Source organism: Aquila chrysaetos, chromosome 8 (genome assembly GCF_900496995.4).
Source record: "Aquila chrysaetos chrysaetos chromosome 8, bAquChr1.4, whole genome shotgun sequence".
In the NCBI taxonomy this organism is placed as follows: domain Eukaryota; kingdom Metazoa; phylum Chordata; class Aves; order Accipitriformes; family Accipitridae; genus Aquila; species Aquila chrysaetos.
The window spans coordinates 21,201,663-21,219,739 of NC_044011.1; the positions used below are offsets into that span (position 1 = coordinate 21,201,663).

The 18,077-nt window shown below is 52.7% G+C and overlaps 1 protein-coding gene across 1 annotated transcript; it reads left to right on the forward strand.

Annotated features, from left to right (window-relative positions):
- Window positions 1-5,340: 5,340 nt before the first annotated feature.
- Window positions 5,341-6,343, forward strand: OLIG3 (oligodendrocyte transcription factor 3). Its single transcript, XM_030022959.2, is given in 2 exon segments — window positions 5,341-6,061; window positions 6,063-6,343. Coding segments are annotated over 2 exon segments (822 nt in total). The 5' UTR covers window positions 5,341-5,428; the 3' UTR covers window positions 6,252-6,343.
- Window positions 6,344-18,077: the final 11,734 nt, after the last annotated feature.

Here is an 18,077-nt window from a genome sequence, read left to right on the forward strand (position 1 = left end):
TTAAGTGTTTTTTATTGTTTACAGAAACTAATTTCAGGCTTTTAGTAGCAAATGTGATATATCAGAGGATTAGCAATTTGCACGTCTCTAATTAATTAGTCTTTGACATTTTAAATTTTATTACTAAGGTTTTATGCCATATTTTTTCCAGAAGTTTTGCAAATCAGTATTTAAATACAAAAAATAAAATGCCATCCTTAATTAGCTGCAGTGGAATGCCCAGCAGTTATTTCCTTTAAGATTATATTCTACCCAGAAGCAGTGCCTGGCATCGACCCGATCCTGTCGTCATCCTTAGGATACTTTAAAGATCTGACTAAGGGCTCCCGTTTCATACTTAATAAACAGGGGGAAATTTTGTTCTAACCCCTTGTTGCCAACGAATTTGAAAATGTATGAATGGAGAAGAAATTTCCTGTATCCAGGCAGAGGGATATTATCTCTGGGTTTATCTGACTGCAGAATTTGACTGCAGCAGCCCAGGACAGCCTTCTCATCCCTTTCCAGTCAGAGGCATTGCCCTCGTATTGCCCTACTTTTGGAAAGCAAATTCGTCATAAATACAAGAACTAAAATAGTCTTTCAGCCTATTTGCTTTGGTGATGTCAAAGTGTCAGACGACGAGATACTATCAATCTGAATTATACCGTCACCCTAAACGTAATCCAGTAATGTATTTTGAGCAAAATCAGCATGCGATTAGGGGATCTCGGCTGTCCTCTCTAAAATAAAATGAACACCGTTTAGAAACAACCAAATTTCAGCTTTAGCACCCAGTGTGGTACAGCACAACCCGTTCCTAGCAGCACCCGTCTCACAGACAGCTGGCTGAGAGCTTTCCTGAAACGCAGTGATCTGTGTTTCTTCAATAGGATCAACAACTACCTTATTGCAATGCTAAGTTATAGCTACTTTTATACTGAAAGTACGGTTGTCAAATGTCGAAATGAAATTAAAAGCAAACAGAGATAGCCAAATCTAATAGCCATAAACCATAAAAGCTAACAGCCTTCTAATGAACCCAAAAGAAAAATACATAATACTGATTTAACCAGTCTTCCTATCATGAATCCGACTCTGTGTTGCCGGCCAGGACAATAAAGTCAAGGGAAACGCAAGATTTAATACTCTTTCATAGTAACGCTACGCAAGAGAAAAGTACATCCAATTTCCGTACCAAACGCTATGAGAATTCAAAATCGGACACTGCCTTAAAGTGCATCCATTAATTAAAATCCGATATTTGAAAACGCACGATTTCTATTCCGAGAAGCCTCTAAAAACCAAATCCGTCCCGTGAGCCGCCCGTCGTGCCGCTACCATTACGCTCTGGGTTACGAGCGGGTCGCTGTTCCCACGGCCCCGACCGATGCCGGCGCGGACGCTGTGCGGGATGCTCTCGCACCTAGTACTGGTGCTCCCGAGCAGTTTGCCTTTCCAGAGAAAACACATTCCCCCCCCTCGCCAAATCTCGCTGCCTTTGTGAAAACAGGAATTAGAAGGCGGGGGAGTGCACGTTAATTTGATTTAGCTACCACTGAGCTACTATTTTCGCCCTTCTCCTACGCCCCGATTAGGAAAACGTTTGATTTTCTGACTCCCGGGGGTTCATTTAGTCGCTGCCGGCGTCGGGGGGGAGTTTTGCTGTTGACCGAACCGGGACAGCGGCTCGCCCGGAGCTCCTCTGCAGCCCTTTCCGAAATGCCCCTGGCCGGGGGGTGGGAGGGAGGGGGGTGGCGGGAACTTGCCCGGAAGGGGAGAGGCGGTGAGCGCAGCCAGCCGGCCCCGGGGCAGCGCGGCCCCCCCGCCCCGCCGAGAGCACCCACCGCCCGCCGCCGGGCCGGGCCGGCCGGGCTCCCCCGCTCCCCGCGGGCTCAGCCAGCAAGTGTCCAGGCGGCTCTCCTCCCAGCTGGCTGCGCCCACGAGTGGCACTTCCCACGCACCGCTCTGCTCTGCTGAGACCTTTCTTTTTTCCTTCTTTCTCAATTTTTCTTTCTTTTCTTTTTTGCTCTTTTCCCCTTCCTTCCTTCCTTCCGTCCTTTCTTTCTCTTTCTCTTTCTCTTTCTCTTTCTCTTTCTCTTTCTCTTTCTCTTTCTCTTTCTTTTCTCTTTCTTTCCTCTTCTTTCTTTCCTTCTTTCTTTTCTTTCTTTCTCTTCTTTCTTTTCTTTCTTTCTCTTCTTTCTTTCTTGTCTGTCTTTCTCTGCCTCTTTCTTCTTTCTTTTTTTATTCTTTTTTCTTCCTTTTTTTTCTTTCTGTCTCCCTGTCTCCCTCCCTCCATCTCTCCCCAGCATCAGCGAAGTAAAAGCGGCAGAGGAGAGCAGCGGGGGAGGCTGGACGCGCCAGGCAATGTTACAACCAGTAATCGTGCTGGAGCAGTGCTGCCCTTTTCCGAAACGACTTCCCTGGCGAGGCTCCCCGTGCCCGGGATTTAACCTCGCGTTACTTTCCCAAATCCTTCCTTTGCCCTAAGGCGACTCCGAGCGGAGCCGAGCCCTGCCGCCCCGTCCCGGGGGGGGATGCTGCGGCCGTGCCGGCGGGACTGGCCCGCCCAGCCGAGCGGGGGGCGTTGGGGAGCAGCCATCGCCGGGAAGGGGGAGAGAAGAAATATTCGTAATATTCCTCCGAGTGACGACCCGACCTTTCCTTCCCGTCCCAGCGCCCGCCCCTCTCCGCCCCGCGGTGGCACCGGCGGCTCCGTAGGCCGGTATCGGCCCCCGGCCCATCCCGAAGAAGCCCCAGGCCCGGAGGGGAGCGGGGTTCGCCGGAGCAGCCCGCCCTGCTGGAGGGGAGGACGGGACCCCTCCTGTTGCTTCCCCCGACGGCATCTTTTCGCCTTCCTCTTCTCCGTCCCCTTCGGACTTGAACTCCCCCAAAACCCAGCTGCCCGTCTCCTCCGGAGCGGCGGACGCGGGGACGGGGGGTGGGAGCTGCCGTCCCCCGGGCAGCCGTCGGCCCCGGGCCCGGGGTTTTCCCCCGATCCTGCGCGTTTTCCTGCTGCCGCCGCAGCCGGTCACCGTGTCAAGTTTTGTTCATTTGCTTCATCCCGGCTCCACGAGAGGGAAGGGCGGAGGTAGCAGCGGGCAGCCCCCGGGAACCCCCCGGAGAGCGGCCCTGCGGGCAGGGGAGCCTGCCCGCGCCTCCTCCGTGGGGTGCGGAGACCGGCGGCCACCGGCTCCGCGGGCGCGGACAGCGCTGGGGGCCCCGGGCCCGGCCACGTTTCCTGCCTGTTTGCCCGGCAAAGCTCTCAGCTGGGGGAAGTCTGGGTGGGTTTACGGCTTTCGCGGCGGCAGCGGGATAAGCCGAGGTGGCGTTTGGTTATTTCTGATGTATTCTCCCAAACACTTCTTTTTCTCTTTTTTCTTTTCTTTTCTTTTCTTTTCTTTTCTTTTCTTTTCTTTTCTTTTCTTTTCTTTTTTCTTTTCTTTTCTTTTCTTTTCTTTTCTTTTCTTTTCTTTTCTTTTCTTTTCTTTTCTTTTCTTTTTCTCCTTCTCACCGCGGGATTTACTGACAGTGCTGAAATCAGAAGGCTTTAATTTTGCTCAGCAGACTAAGCACGGTTAAGTCGGATGGAAGTGTCCCTCTTTTCCTGGCTCCTCGCTCTCCTCGGGGCCTGGAGACTCTTCATGGAGGAGCGAGGTCCTGCCAAGGAGGTTTCTCCTGGGCCCTACGCGCCTTTTGGCAGGTGAAACCTCAGCCCGAGGTTTCCCCCCGGGAGAGCGGGGGCACCCGGGGTGGCTCCGGGAGCGCCAGGGCCCGCCCGCCGCGGGTGGCTCCTGCTCCGTCCCGGCTGGCAGCCCCGCACTCACTGCGTAGGTGCCACCGGGGGCTGGGAAGGTGCGGTGGAGGACCACGCTCCCTTCCTTCCCCGGGCTCGGGCAGGCTGCTCCCGCCGCCGTCCCCCCGGGGGGCTCCTCACCCCCCCGGCCCGGCAGAGCCCCGCAGGCTGCCACGCCGGCTCGGTCCGCCCCCGGGGCAGAGGCAGAGCTGACCCCCGGCACACGCTCCGCACGGCCGAGAGCTGGGGCGCTGACATCTGCCCCAGGTGCCCCGCCAGCCCTGCCCGGCAGAGCCCCCCCCGCCCGCCCCCACGCACCCCCTCCCCTCCCCGCCCCACCGCCGGCGAGGGCAGGTCCCGCCCAGGCTGCAGCCGGTGCCCGGAGCCGATTTACTTACAGGCGCGAACGCCGGGGGCTGTTTTGCAGCGCTGCCGCCCCCCGGGGCCGGCTCCCTTCCCGCCTGCGTCCGTCCCGTCCCCGGCCTCGAAGGCAGCCTCTCGGTCCCGCCGACGGCTGCTCCGGCCGCCCCGCCGCGCCGCCCTCCCGCCGCAGCCCGGGGCCAGCGGACCCCCGGGGGCTGCCGCCCGCCCCCGAGCCGGCCCTCCCGGCCGGCCGCCCCTCCCGCCGCCAAGCACACCGACTTGCCGCCGCACCCCGGCTTTCCCCGTTTATTTAAAGGGAGTCGCTGGCCCGGGGGGAGGCGGGTTTCCCAGCGCGCATCTTCCCGCGGAGGCTGCCCGAGTAATCGCTCATTTAAACAAAGCGGCGACCCAGGTACGAGCCAATTGCGGCCAGCCCGGCCGGGCGAGGGCCAGCCGGTGCCGCACCACAAACCCCGGCCGGGGGGGACCGGGGGAGGGGGAGGGAAAGGCGAACAAAGCGGGGAGCCGCGCCTGGAGCCGGGCACGCTGCAGGACGGGGGCGACCGACGTCGTGTCGTCCCTCGTCCCGTCCCCTCGCCCCCCCCAACCCCCGCCGGAGCGGGGGGACTTCCCCGGGCGGCTCCTGCCCGCTGCCGCCCGCGGCCGGGGTTTCCTCGCCAGCCCCGAGCAGGCGCGCAGCCCCCCGCAGCCCCTCGCCTCCCTACTGTAGACGGGATGCGGTTTTATATTGGAAATGAGGGGCAGGGGGAGGAGATGGCGCGCACACGGAGCGATGAGTGTGCGGTGTCAATCAGAGGGGTTTTGTGTCTCCTTGACTCCTGATGGTCCGTGGCTGAGGTGTCCCGGGTGGCACCACAATGAATATGAATAGGGGTCCTTGCTAAATGGGACAGTCAAAGCGCACCGCCCTGAATAATGGCACGTCATCCTAACTAGACCATTATACATAGGAGGGCTCCTTTTGTCTCTGCTCTCTGCTGCAGCTCTATAAAAGCCCCTCTTTTTCAGGCTGAGGTTAGTCCAAGCATACACTAACTAGCCATCCTGTAAACAGGCTGAGTAACCAGGGGAGAGAGAGAGAGAGATTGGTGAGAGAGGGGGCCGAGGGGCTTTTTTCCTCTTCCTCCAGCACTTCCAGCCCTTCGCTGGCAGAGCCTGCTGTCCGTTTATTTCTTTTTCGTTCCATTTTCAGTGCTTTTCGAAGGAGAGTTGTCTTGTTCCGCCACCTCCAGAGCAGGGAAGAGTTTCTTGCTCAGAAGCCCGAATACAATGAATTCTGACTCCAGCTCTGTCTCCAGCAGAGCTTCCTCGCCAGACATGGATGAGATGTACCTGAGAGACCACCACCACCACCACCACCATCACCACCACCAAGACAGCCGGCTCAACTCTGTCTCCTCCACCCAGAACGACCTGGTGCAGAAGATGTCTGGGGAAGGCCTCTCCAGGAACGGCTCCAAGGCTGGAGGGGAAGGTAGCAAGTACAAAATCAAGAAGCAGCTCTCGGAGCAGGACCTGCAGCAGCTGCGGCTGAAGATCAACGGCCGGGAGCGTAAGAGGATGCACGACCTCAACCTCGCCATGGACGGGCTGCGGGAGGTGATGCCCTATGCCCACGGACCTTCTGTGAGAAAACTCTCCAAAATCGCCACCCTCCTGCTAGCCAGAAACTATATCCTGATGCTCACCAGCTCCCTGGAGGAGATGAAGAGGCTGGTGGGGGAAATCTATGGGGGGCACCACTCGGCCTTTCACTGCGGCACGGTGGGACACTCCACCGGGCACCCGCCCCACGCCGCCGGCACCGTGCACCAGGTGCACCCCATCCTCGGCAGTGCCTTGTCCTCCGCCAACACCTCCTCCTCCCTCTCTGCCTCCCTGCCGGCCATCGGCACCATCCGCCCCCCCCCACTCCCTGCTCAAGACCCCCTCGACCCCTCCCGCCCTGCAGCTCGGCAGCGGCTTCCAGCACTGGGCGGGTTTGCCGTGCCCCTGCACCATCTGCCAGATGCCCCCCCCGCCCCACCTCTCGGCCCTCACCGCCTCCAACATGGCCAGGATCTCGGGGGAGACCAAGGACCTCCTGAAGTGACTCGACAGGCCCCCCCCCGGCCCCCGGGGCGGCGCCGGAGCCGGCGGTCCCACTTGCGGGGACGGGGCTGCGGCCGGACCCCCCCCCGCCGCCGACGGACCTGCCCCCGCTGCCCCCCGCCCCGCCAAGCCCCCCCCCCCGTAACACGGGATTAGTGTAGTAAGGACCTTGCAAAGGTAATGTTTTAGCCGGCTCCTCGGGCGGTGTTTTCTTATTATACTAAACCGGAAAAAAAAGATCCCTGTTGTAAAAAGAGTAATAATAATAATAATAATAATAATAATAATAATGCCGCTGATGGTGATCAAATGTAAATAATTCCTTAAAATGGATGCAAAAGGGGGAAAAAAAAAAGACATGGTTGTCATTGTAGTGTTCGCAGCTACTAATTGACGATGAGATCGGTTTGGGGCTTCTTCTTCTTTTTTGCGGGCTTTTCCTTTCTTTCCTTTCGCACGGCGACACCTCCGAAACCTCCCGCTCCAAACCCGGCTGCGGCAGCGCAGCGGCGGCCCGAGGTAGCCCAGAGAGGGCATGCATGCTTCCCACCGCAGCTTGCCACCCGTGGCTACCGGCCATGGGCGGCTTCCCTGGCAACAGGGACTTCCTAGCGAATTCACTAAAGTTTTGTGGGTGGGTTTGGGGTTTTGGGTTTTTTTTTTGTTTGGTTGTTTGTTTGGTTTTTTTTTTTTTTTCCCAGATTTGGTTGCAATGCAGTTTTGTTTGCCGCTCTTTTTCTTCTTCCCTCTGTGTCCTCTTAAAAAAAAAAAAGTAAAGAGGGAAATAGTGCAAAACACAGCACAACCCTGCCGCGGGTCTGTTTTGCAAACTCTCCCATCTCCTGCTCTCGGTGAAGTGTGCTAGTTCGGCTGGCTGGGGTCCTCGTCGCTCGTTTCTCTTGTTGGCTTTGGGTTTGTTCGGGTTTGCTGCTTTTTGCATTTGCTTTGGTTTGGTTTTGCATGCGGGGTCAGCTCTTGCCAGATCAATGACTTGTACAACTACATCGGAAGCCTTGTTGTTGTTCATTTCCTTTTCGGTACGTTTTGCTGGGTGTTTGCTTGAAATACTGTTATTATTAATTTCGTTTGTTTGTTTGTTTTTGGTTAAGGCCTCAAAGACAACACCGTGTCTTTATTTTTTATATATTCTTGATAACTATCGATATATTTATTATTGACCAGTGTTTCTGGATAAGATTTCCAAATAAAATAAAAAAAATTAATTACAAGCTGCCTGTTTCGCCTTTGTCTGGGACTAGAAGCTGAGAAAAGGCGCCGTATTTGATCGCTTTGGGTTTTGCCACGACTTTTCTGACCCAGCCGGAGGAGGCTGGCAAATCTCCTTGTGTGGCTCAGGAGCCGCCCTGCCTCGGAAGCAGCGACAAACCCGACAGCGATTGCCCAAACGTCCCCCCGGTGTGTGCGAGCTGCCGGGCTGGAAATCGGCAGGAATTCCTAAGCCGATGGATGGTCCGACAGGCAGTGCCGGGCGGCGGGAGGACGGGCCGCGGGCACAGCTGGGGAGGGGCGGGGGGGGTGGCAGGTGCCTTTATAGGTAAAAACGGGGCAATAACTTTTTTTTTTCCTGGAGATCCAGCTGTCAGCCCTTTTCCGGGAGGGAAATGGCAAGCGGGAGGGGGCTGGGAAAGGCAGCTCAGCCGCGCCGGGAGGCGGTGCTCCGCGGGGAGCAGAGCGGTGTGGGTGCGGGCAGAGGAGCGGGACCCTCGGGGGAGGGCGGCTGCCAGCGACCCCCGGCTCCGCACATGGGAGCGCCCCGGCCAGGCAGCCCCTGCCCCCCGCCTTACGCGGAGGGAGTGTCCGGGAGGGACCTGAAGAAACCCGGGAAGGCGATTCCCCCTGAGTCGCAAGCTGAGTAGTGACAGGGGAAGGGGGGGGCATTTAAATTGAGGTGCGAAACAACTTTTGGAAGGCACCTCTGCGTGACCTGTGCTGGGGAACGGGCTGTGCAACACTGCAGCAACCAAATCATCGTTAAGACACAAGCACGCATACACAAACATTTGAAAATATAAAGAAGAATGTATATTTGCCCCGAAAACGTACTGAACTAATGCACCATGTTGTAAAAAAGCCACTCTCAGGTTGAAGTAAATCTTTCCAGTACTTCAGCAAGATGATCAAGACATGCTGCAGTTTCCTTCTTTCCTTTCCTTTCCTTTCCTTTCCTTTCCTTTCCTTTCCTTTCCTTTCCTTTCCTTTCCTTTCCTTTCCTTTCCTTTCCTTTCCTTTCCTTTCCTTTCCTTTCCTTTCCTTTCCTTTCCCTTCCCTTCCTTTTAGTTTTCAGCTGTGCACGATTCCTTCGCCTTCCAGGAGGGTTTTCGCCTCTGCCCAAGGCAGCGCGGTGCCCGGCCCCACGCCCCCCCACCCCCCAGCGCTGGCAGCGGGCAGGCGCCGCTGGCCGCAGGCAGCACGGAGGGGGTCCCGCCGGAGGAGAGCCCGGCGCTGCCCGGGGAGGGGGCGGAAGACCGTGTGGAGAGTGGGGGGGGGGGGGGGGCACGGTAGTGCGGGGTGCAGCCCGGGCCCCGGGAGGGGCTGTGCTTGGGGAGGGGGCCTGGGGGCGCGGCGGGGGTGACCCCCACGGGGCCGCCGGAGCGGGGCTCCGGGCTCTGTGCAGGGCGCTGGCGCCTGCCCCGCCGTCCCGGGGAGGGGGCTGGGGGGGGTGGGAGCTCCTGCACGGCCCCGGCAGCCAGAGGCACTTGCACCCCCGACGGAGGGAAAGCGAGAGGAGGGCAGGGACACGCGGGGGGAAAGGCGGCGTGACGGGGCAAGGAGCTAGGGGCCGCTCTGGCTGCGGGGAGCGGGCTGCAGGGTGCGAGTCCGTCCGCGGGGCTGCCGGCCCCTCCGCAGCGGACTCGACCGTCGCCGGCGCACCCCCTCCGTGCGGGGCTGACACGGTTGGGGCGCAAAGCCGCGGCTCCCCCCGGCCCCGCATCCTCCTCCCCGGCCGGGCCGAGCGGGGCAGGCTTGGACGAGGCTGCTTCTGCCTGGGGCTGCCCCCCAGCTGCGGCTGCCAACAGCTTGCGGAGCCTGCGACGGGGCTGGGCTGTAACTTACAGCCGAGAGGAGGACGAAGTCACCCCTCCGTCCCGGCGCAGCCCTCCGGAGCCGAAGCCAGGTGCTCGGGACCCGCCGCGACCCCCGGCCGCGCTGCCTCTCCCCAGAGCATCCCTGCCGCTCGGCCCCTTCGGTCCTGGGGACGGAGTGCGCGTTGCCTGAGCAAAAGCTCTCTGGGGGCATTTGATCCCCGCCCAGCCACCCGCAGCCGCCCCGGGCTCTGCCTCTCTTTCCGCGGGAGCCCCGGGCTCTTTTCCAGCCGCGGAGCAAGGGTGAGGGAACGGCGCGCAAGCCGCTTCGTGCTTTTCCGCAGCAAAAGGGACCGAGCAGTCGCAGGGGGCTGAGCCGGGGTTTTGAGTCCCCAGGAAAGGGGCGATAAATGTCCCATCCCCCCGGTTCCTCTCCGGCAGCACCGTGCCCCGAGCGGTGCCAGTGAAACGCCAGGCTTCTCGCCTCCCTGGTTTCACGTCCTGGCCCGTGGAGAGGGGGAAAGGGAAAGAGCATCCGCAGAGATGCCGTTTCCTTCTCCTTTCCGATGGGTCGGGTGGGGAAACCCCGATCGACTTGGAGATGCAATGCCGCGGGCGAGGAGGCGCGCTCGGAGATGTCTCCTCGCCTGCTCTCGGACGGGGAGGAAACTTCGGCCTGATCAACAGAAATTCAAGTCTCTCCGGGTTCTGTTCCTCGCCTCGGGTTCCTGCACCTGTGCGGCAGGAGGGACGGCCCTTCCCTTCCCTTCCCTTCCCTTCCCTTCCCTTCCCTTCCCTTCCCTTCCCTTCCCTTCCCTTCCCTTCCCTTCCCTTCCCCTGAAAAAAAGAAAAAAGAAAAAAAACCAAAAGAACAACTTCTGTGAAGCTGCTTATGGGGAAAGAAGGGGGAATGGTGGGTTTTTCTTTGGGCGGGTTTCCCCCACAAAGACAACCTGCAAATAAAAAAAAGATTAAAATAAAAATAAAAGAAAAGGAAAAGAAAAGAAGGTGGGGTGGGGGAAAGAAAGGGTTGGGGGATAGAAATAGGAAAGGGGGAAAGATCCGATGGTGGCAGAGCCTGGCAGCGCCCGCCCTCTGGGCTCGCCCGTGCCCGACGGGGCAGGCAGGACGTGGCGGGGGTGCGGGGCCGGGGTGGCTCGGCACGGCATGGCTCGGCTGGGCTGGGTTCAGCTCGGCACGGGCAGCTTCTCCTGGGATAGACGGGGGCTTTGCGCTCTCTGGAAATTGGTTTATTTTTCGCCACAAAAATAAGTAATGGCTGCGTGCACATATAAAAAATACATACACGTGTACACAAACACATAAATATAAATATAAATGTAAATATAAATATAAATATAAATATAAATATAAATATAAATATAAATATAAATATATCTGAGGTTGATGGACCCCGTTCGTTTTCCCTTCTGCATGTACTTGCTTCCCGGCAGGTCCCGGCCCTGCCGGGGCTGTGAGGGTGATGGGCGCTGCTCTTAGTCCCAGGGGGAAGCAGCTTCCCCTCCCTTCCCAGTGCTTCCCAGTTCCCGCGGGGGAGGACTCCGCTGCCCCCACCTCCAGGGGTCTGCCCCAAACTTGACACCAATCCCCCAGGCCCTGGGCGTTTGATTTAACCCCCTCAGTTGTGGGGTTTCTTTTCTCCCTCCCTCCCCCCCCATTCCACTAGACTCTTCATCTGATGAGTCCAACCCACACGGTCCCCTCACCGGTTACATCTTCTCCAGCTACACGGGGCCAGGGAGGAGGCAGGGGTGGGCTTGTGTTTTGATTAATATGGAAATAAAGCACAGAAATAGCAGCACTACTTAGTTTCATTGCTTCAGTTTAGAGATTTATTGGTGAGGAGATAAACACTAGGCTGGGGGCTAGCTCGGTAATTCACAGTCCCCATCAGTTATTACCAAATGAGCAAATCGTTTTTCTTTGAAGCCACAGAGGGAAAAAAAAAAAAAAGAAACAGGGAAAAAAAAGAATAATTTTTTTAATAGGCTGCCACCCCATCCCCCGGGTCCAGACCCTGCTGCTGCCCACCCAGCTGCCCTGGTTGGGGCCCTACTCTCCGAGCAAAACTAATAAGGGGTTTATCACAGATTTGTGCCTCTCAAAGCTCAGGTGTCCTGCTCTGCCTCCCTCTGACTTTCTTTTGTATTTTCCCACTTGCTCCTATCCAACTGGCTTTTTAAAAATTCTTTGCATCCCCAAAAGGGCTTTGCAAAGTCCTCTTTTTTTGCTTTGCAGAAGCAGGTAGGCAGTGACTTGAGCTGGAAAGAGCTGTCACAAGATGACATCGCACTGCTGCCGAGGAAAACAAAGGGGCAAGGTTGAGAGGGGGAGTATAATCCTTTACTAGATGCAGTGATATTGTTGGGGAAAATGGGCACTTTGGGGGCACACAAACCCTTCTCAGGTTGGAAACGGAAACAGCAAACTAGAATCTAAGTACAAGCTAAATACAAAAATGTAAGCAGACATCTTTCACTGGACTTCTGTGATATCTATGGATTTTAGTTTGCATTCAGTACCATTAGAAATGCCCCGAGACACCGACAAGGTGCTGAGAAAAAATGACCCAGGACCTGCTGAACACTCATATGCTTCTGTACCAGCAGGAGAGGTCAGGTGAGATATCCTAGGGCATCTCTGTGAGAGTAAATATCTATGTTTAGGTGGCTGAATTGAGCCTTAATTGTTGATCATTTTGTGTTCTTTGATTTTTCAAGTGATCAGGTTGATTAGAACCATGAAAGGTTTAAGAGTCAAATGAATAAAACAAAAAGGAATTACTAATCTTACGCCACATCAGGGCGATGTTTTGATGGAGCTGTAGCTGCACATGCGCTTCCTTTGGTGCAGCCAACAATTACTCAGTTGAAAACACAGAACTGAAGACACCAGAGGAGTGAATGGAAGTGCCTGCAGCCTGCTTATCCCAACTAGTCTTCCTTCTCCTGTCCTCCATTTCCCTCTCCTGAAGTGGAAACAAAACCATTTTGCTTGATATTACATTGTAATAAGCACCTATGTAAGGACATTGCAGCTGCAGACCAGTAAAGTCTGGCTGAAGGGCGAAACTTCTTAAAAATTAATATAATCAGCTGAAACAGTGTGACCAAAATCTGTACCCAGCTCCCCCGAGTCTCCTGAAGCTGTTATGGGTTCAGGATGGGTTTTATATAGCCCTGGCAGAAGACCGCAGATCAATATTTTAATTCAATTTTTTAATGTTTGTTTGTTTTCCCCCAAAGTGTTGTTGCTGTTGACATGTACATCTTGAAAGTTACCTGGCAGAACGGCATCGGGCCCTGCCAGATGGGCAAGAGAAAAACTACAAGCAATGCAGTAATTTTAGTATTTATGATGAAGATGATTTGCGGAGACCTGCAAATCAAAAACTAATGGATTCCTTGTAAAACATGTAGAGGGTTGACAATAAAAGAGATTTGCACAGGGCCTGGTCCTGATGCCTTGTAAAAGCTAGTAAAAGCAGATAAAACTCAATTTTTAAGGCAGAGATAATGGTACAGCAGAGTCAAACCACAAAAGCTCCTGGTTACAGCAGGTAGGAACAGGAGCAGCAGCCAGCAGTATTATATCCCCCCCAGTTGTCATCTAGACCAACTAGATGAGAGGGAGGTTTATTAGTGCTTAAATATTAGCGCATAGGGTTTCATGTTCACTGCACAGACGTTCAGTTATAATAAAGAACAGCTAGTTCTTCAAAAGGAGCTTCCTTTTATTTCTATAATGTCACATGCAATGTTTTCAAAGGCAGCTTTAAATACAGGCCAGTCAGCCCCAGGACAGGGCAGGGAAGGAGCCGTTGTTTCTGGATGCGTATGTCCCTTCCAGGGAACCCTGTGCCATGTTGGGGATGGACACGAGGATGAGGTGGTGCTTTCGTCACACCATCAGAGGAAACATTTTACAAATTATTCCCTAAGAGAAAGTTGATGCTTGTGTTATAAAAAATGGATTCTGTTTTTCACAACACTAAATGACCTTTCTGCAAACTTACTGACTTTTTGTTGTTTGTTTTTGTTGTTGGGTTTTTTTTTTTTTTTTGCTTTGGATATTTCTTTTTTATTTTCATTGGGTTTTATACAGTGGCTCTGACTGTCATGTACCAGGTGCTACTTTGCTATGTTTCAGCTGCAAATTGTTAGGTGGCTGCCTGAAAAACATGAGACTTCTTTTGTATTTTTTAAAAAGCAGAGGAACGTTTCACGACTAATAAAAATTTAATTTTACAAAATCTGACCTTTGGCCTGAGGGAGTCATGAGTCCTCATCCACAGGGTCAGAGGAAGAGCAATAAAGTGACTGCATAAAACATTCTGTTTCCAGACTTTTTATTCTTGGTGATAAACAAAGATCTGTCAAGTGTTATGTAGGAAGTAGATGACTAAAAATGCAGTTTGTCCCTTGTGCTCCCCTACCTCATGCTTTGCACCACGGTGCATTTTGTGGCCTGTGCTGTCAGATCTTCACACAGCAAGTGAGTTTTCAGGCACTAGTGGAAAGGCAGCTTGAAACACCTACTGGGAGAGCTTCTATCCCCAGCTTCAGTACTTGGCTTTCCTCCCAAAAATGTAAAGGACAGCAACAGAAATTAGTCACAACTGTGGCGATCGTTGGTGTCATGGTGATTCGCTCGAGCACGCTGAGAAATAGTGAGTTTGGACACCACATCACAGCATGTAAGTGTGAATACTTATAATGGGCTACAGATCCATCAGAAACAGACCCACCCCATGTAAGCCTTGTGTGTACTCTCATTTTCCATGCAACGACCCAGATCCCTACTGGTGTCTGAACTCCTCTGAGTCTCAGAAATTGGGGAAGGACCAAAACCAGATGGGCCTGAAGGCTTCATTTCCATGAGAGGTGGATGCAGTAATTTCCAGACCTCTGTCACTAAAGTCTTGACACATCCACTCTGTCTTTGCACATCTGCTCTGGGAATATCTTAGAGCAGCTGTTGTGGGGCAGCCGCTCAGTGGCCATGGGCACTCTAGCTGTGTCCCTGCTGCTCTGCAGGAGTGGTCTGCAGACTACCTATGAGCTCTCCTTCCCTCCATGTCTCCCCCAAAATGAGTGCTGTGACCATGGTCTCCTGAGGTGCCTGCAACCTGGCTAACCTCCAGGCACGGTTAGGTTTGAGGGGCTCCATGTGCTTTGGAGAGTGCTTTCTGACCAGGCTGCAGCCCACACTTGCCAGTCACAGGCTGCACAGCCCTCTGGTCTGACTGCTCCTCGTGCCTTGAGACCTCGTCTGTAAGCACTGCATGCACCTCTCTTTTTTTCTCACTGAGTACCTTTGGGAGGTTTAACTGTGTTCCGTTTTGAAGGAGGCTGAGGTGTGCTCTGCAAAAGCACTTGAGCGCAGACTTTCCAAAGCTTCAGGCTCTTTCTTTCCATGGTTTTGTCATTCCCTAGGCTCTCCAGCACAGTCCCTTTGCCCTTCCCAGAGATGGAAATGTACACCCCTACTACCTCATATCTTCCATTACTTCTGTCAGGATATGAGCTTTTCCTTATGTGACTTACAGAGATGGGTTGCCAGATGTATGAGAAGATTTTCTCCATAATAGGCTCAGTCAATTGTCATACCAAGTTTTCAGGGCTTTCAGTTTTCAGCAGATGCCCAGAATTTCTCATACACATGACTTGTGGCATCCACTGCTTCAGAACCCACAGCACGTGTCTATATGTATCATGATACCTCTGCATGTTCTTATTCATTCATGAAGTGTCTTGCCAATCACCTTTAATGGATAATACATCTTTCTGAGCTGAACTGTAGTGTGAACCAGATGATACATCTCAGTCTGGACTTGATGTCACTTGGCTGACACTAGCAGGTCAAGCATCATTTTGCATAACTAAATTGAGGAGTCTGTCACCTAGGTTTTATTTACCAAGACTCGTTTATCACTGTTACAGGTCCTTGTACACTGTTCTATATGAGAGTGATAACCCAAAACCTCCTCAGCAATACACATCTGGCTGCATTTGTGTCCCTATCCCAACTCCTTTTCTCTTATCATGTCCCTAGTTTGAGTAGGCTCAGTCCTGGTTCCTTGCATAATGCTCTTGGACACAATCTTCATCTCCTACCCCTTCACTAAAATAGGACCATAAGACCTTTGGCCATGCTTTCCTAGATCCTGAGGATCAATGGTGAATCCTCAGTAGCTTAGTTCCATCTTTCCCTCATCTCCAGCCTTGTGGGCCTTGCAGGTGCAGCTTTTCAAGCAGATATGTTAGCTAAAGCAAGGAGACTGATTTTGTGTTTCTAAAACCAGATATTCTCTGCTGCGAGTGGTGGAGCACATTGGTGCAGCTGTAGGCAAAATCATGCCTGCCTCCATTTCATCAGCACTCATGTGTCTGTTGGATGTTCTACGGTTTTCCATTTCTCAGGGTGCTCTAAGGTGTCCAAGATTTCCATTCTGGGCTAGGATCATGGATTTCATCTCTCCTAGTAAATTAAACACTGCCACATAATGTTCTCAGGCACTGGGGCTCAATTATTTATAGAGTCAAATTGTTACAACGGTTCCTGGTATGGTTTGGCTCTAGACAACTAGCTCTCTCCTGAACATTTCCCAGGCATGGTTTGGGGATAGCATAGGCCAAAGGCCAATCCCAGCAGGCAATTTGTACTCAGCCACACTGCCTGGAAAGCAAGAATTTAATAATGTGGACACACGCCAGTCTGTGCCAGTTGGCTTCAGAACTAGATAACGGTCAGAGGCATGTTTTGTATAGATGTAGTCTCAGAGTCTTTCTCTCTCTTACACCAAGCTTTTGCCCTTGTTGCCATCTCTTTCTGTCTGTCTTTCTCTCCAGATTACCAGGAGAATACATTTCCTTTGTGAAGTGAGACATTTATCAGAATTATTAACCGATCAGTCTCCCATTAGTTGATTTGTTTCCATTACTCTTTGGCTTTGTGTGCTTAGCTTTGCCCAGTTATGCAAGATTGGTCTATTGAACTATGAAAATGTAAAAAAAGTCTATTTCTACTTTTGTGCCATGTGCAAGAACTCCTTCTACCATCTTCCATGGTTTTATGCCAACATGGGGCAAAAGATACCCAAGGCAGTGAGGTCCCACATTCCACAGGGACTTTTTCAGTTCATAGATATGACACATGGACATAAAGTAGTTCTCAGTGTCAGAATTCATCAGATGTCCAGAGACAGACCTTCCTCATCAATCATCACATCTCCACCAAGAAAAATGAACCCATGATACTACCTCTCTTGCTTTTCCCACTCCCAATTTTATAAGCAGTTGGGGCAAGAACAGGGCTTTTTGCCTTCTGCTTTTTAAGGGTCATTTAGCTCATGGGAGAAGTGGTTCCAGTCATGGGTTGAATGTGAATCTTAGGACTTTCCCCTGAGACTAGTCCCCTCTTCTTTCCTCCTGCAGACCAGGCAAGCTGCACTTACTTAGTGCCCCACGTTTCACTTGCTTCAGCATACCTCAACTGACCAATGCTAAGCTACAGTCCAAAGAGAAAACTTTACTCTTCCCTTTTTATTGTGCTTCCTCAAAAATTTGCAGTGTTTTTTTCCTCCCACTGGTGCATTTCATGAGTTTGGCAACACTCCATCCATGCTTTTGAATCACAATACTTCTTTGCAGTGTCTTTGTGTCCAAGCTTTCTGCCCCAAATCCTGCCTACAGGCAAAGCCAGCACTAACTAAACACCCTGAGTCAGATCAGTACTGATTGCTTCTTCACTTCCGCCCATGTGGATTTTACCTGAGATCTCTGGGGTTAACTCTGTTCCCAGCAATACAGCAGAAGGGCAGTCCTCCTGTAAATCCAGTAGCAGCATTTCAGCTCCTTCTCTCTTATTCGTATTGCCAGGGGAGTGGGACAGACTCCTTTACCTGGCCTGCCCCCATGAAGGTCCCGGCATGTCTCACAGCTTGCAGGGCCCCACAGTCAGCAGCTGACCCTTTCTTTGGGTTTGTCAGATTCAGTCGCTCGAACATCTCCTGCTCATTCCCTCACCTGGCCACTGGCTCCATCCATCTCTCTCCATGCACAGCCCTCTTCCTCCAGCTGCAGCAACTTCCATTCCAGCCTTCACTGCTGTGGTTGTCTCACCTTGCCATTGCATCTGCCTGACCATCTGTTGAATCATGTGCAATATAAATAACAGCTAGTGACAAATAATAGCTACAGACACCCTCCTGTAATAGTCTGGTGGCCTTACTGGACATCCGCCACTTCATAGCATTTTCTTATTTTACATTGCAGGTCACAATTATGTGATAATATTAAAGGGGTTTGTAATGTTAAAGTGGTTTAGAGTTCTTGGGCTACTTTATATATAATTTTTATATTTTCCCCCAAAGTGTTTGCTATTATTCAATTCCCCTTGTTCCCAACTGTGATACTCTTCTGTGACTGGAGAGACCATAATATAGGCCCTTATTCTATGCTTCAACACAGCATTAAAGATACCACACGGATTGCTATAGGTAAGGGAAAATCGGCTTTAAAACCAACCACATTTAATAATTTACACCAGGAAAATACTGAGAATAAGTGAGAATAGTAGATTTCTTTACATCCCCTTCAGCTGAGCAAGAGCTATTTTGGCCTTCTCTGCACAGAGAAGTGAATGGCTTTTAATCTAGATTATAGAGAAGGTGAAAACCTGTCTTAATGTGTCTGGTCAATAACAGGTCTTTATCTTCATTGAGACCTTTAACCAGCCCTTAGACATGGCCTTGATCATTG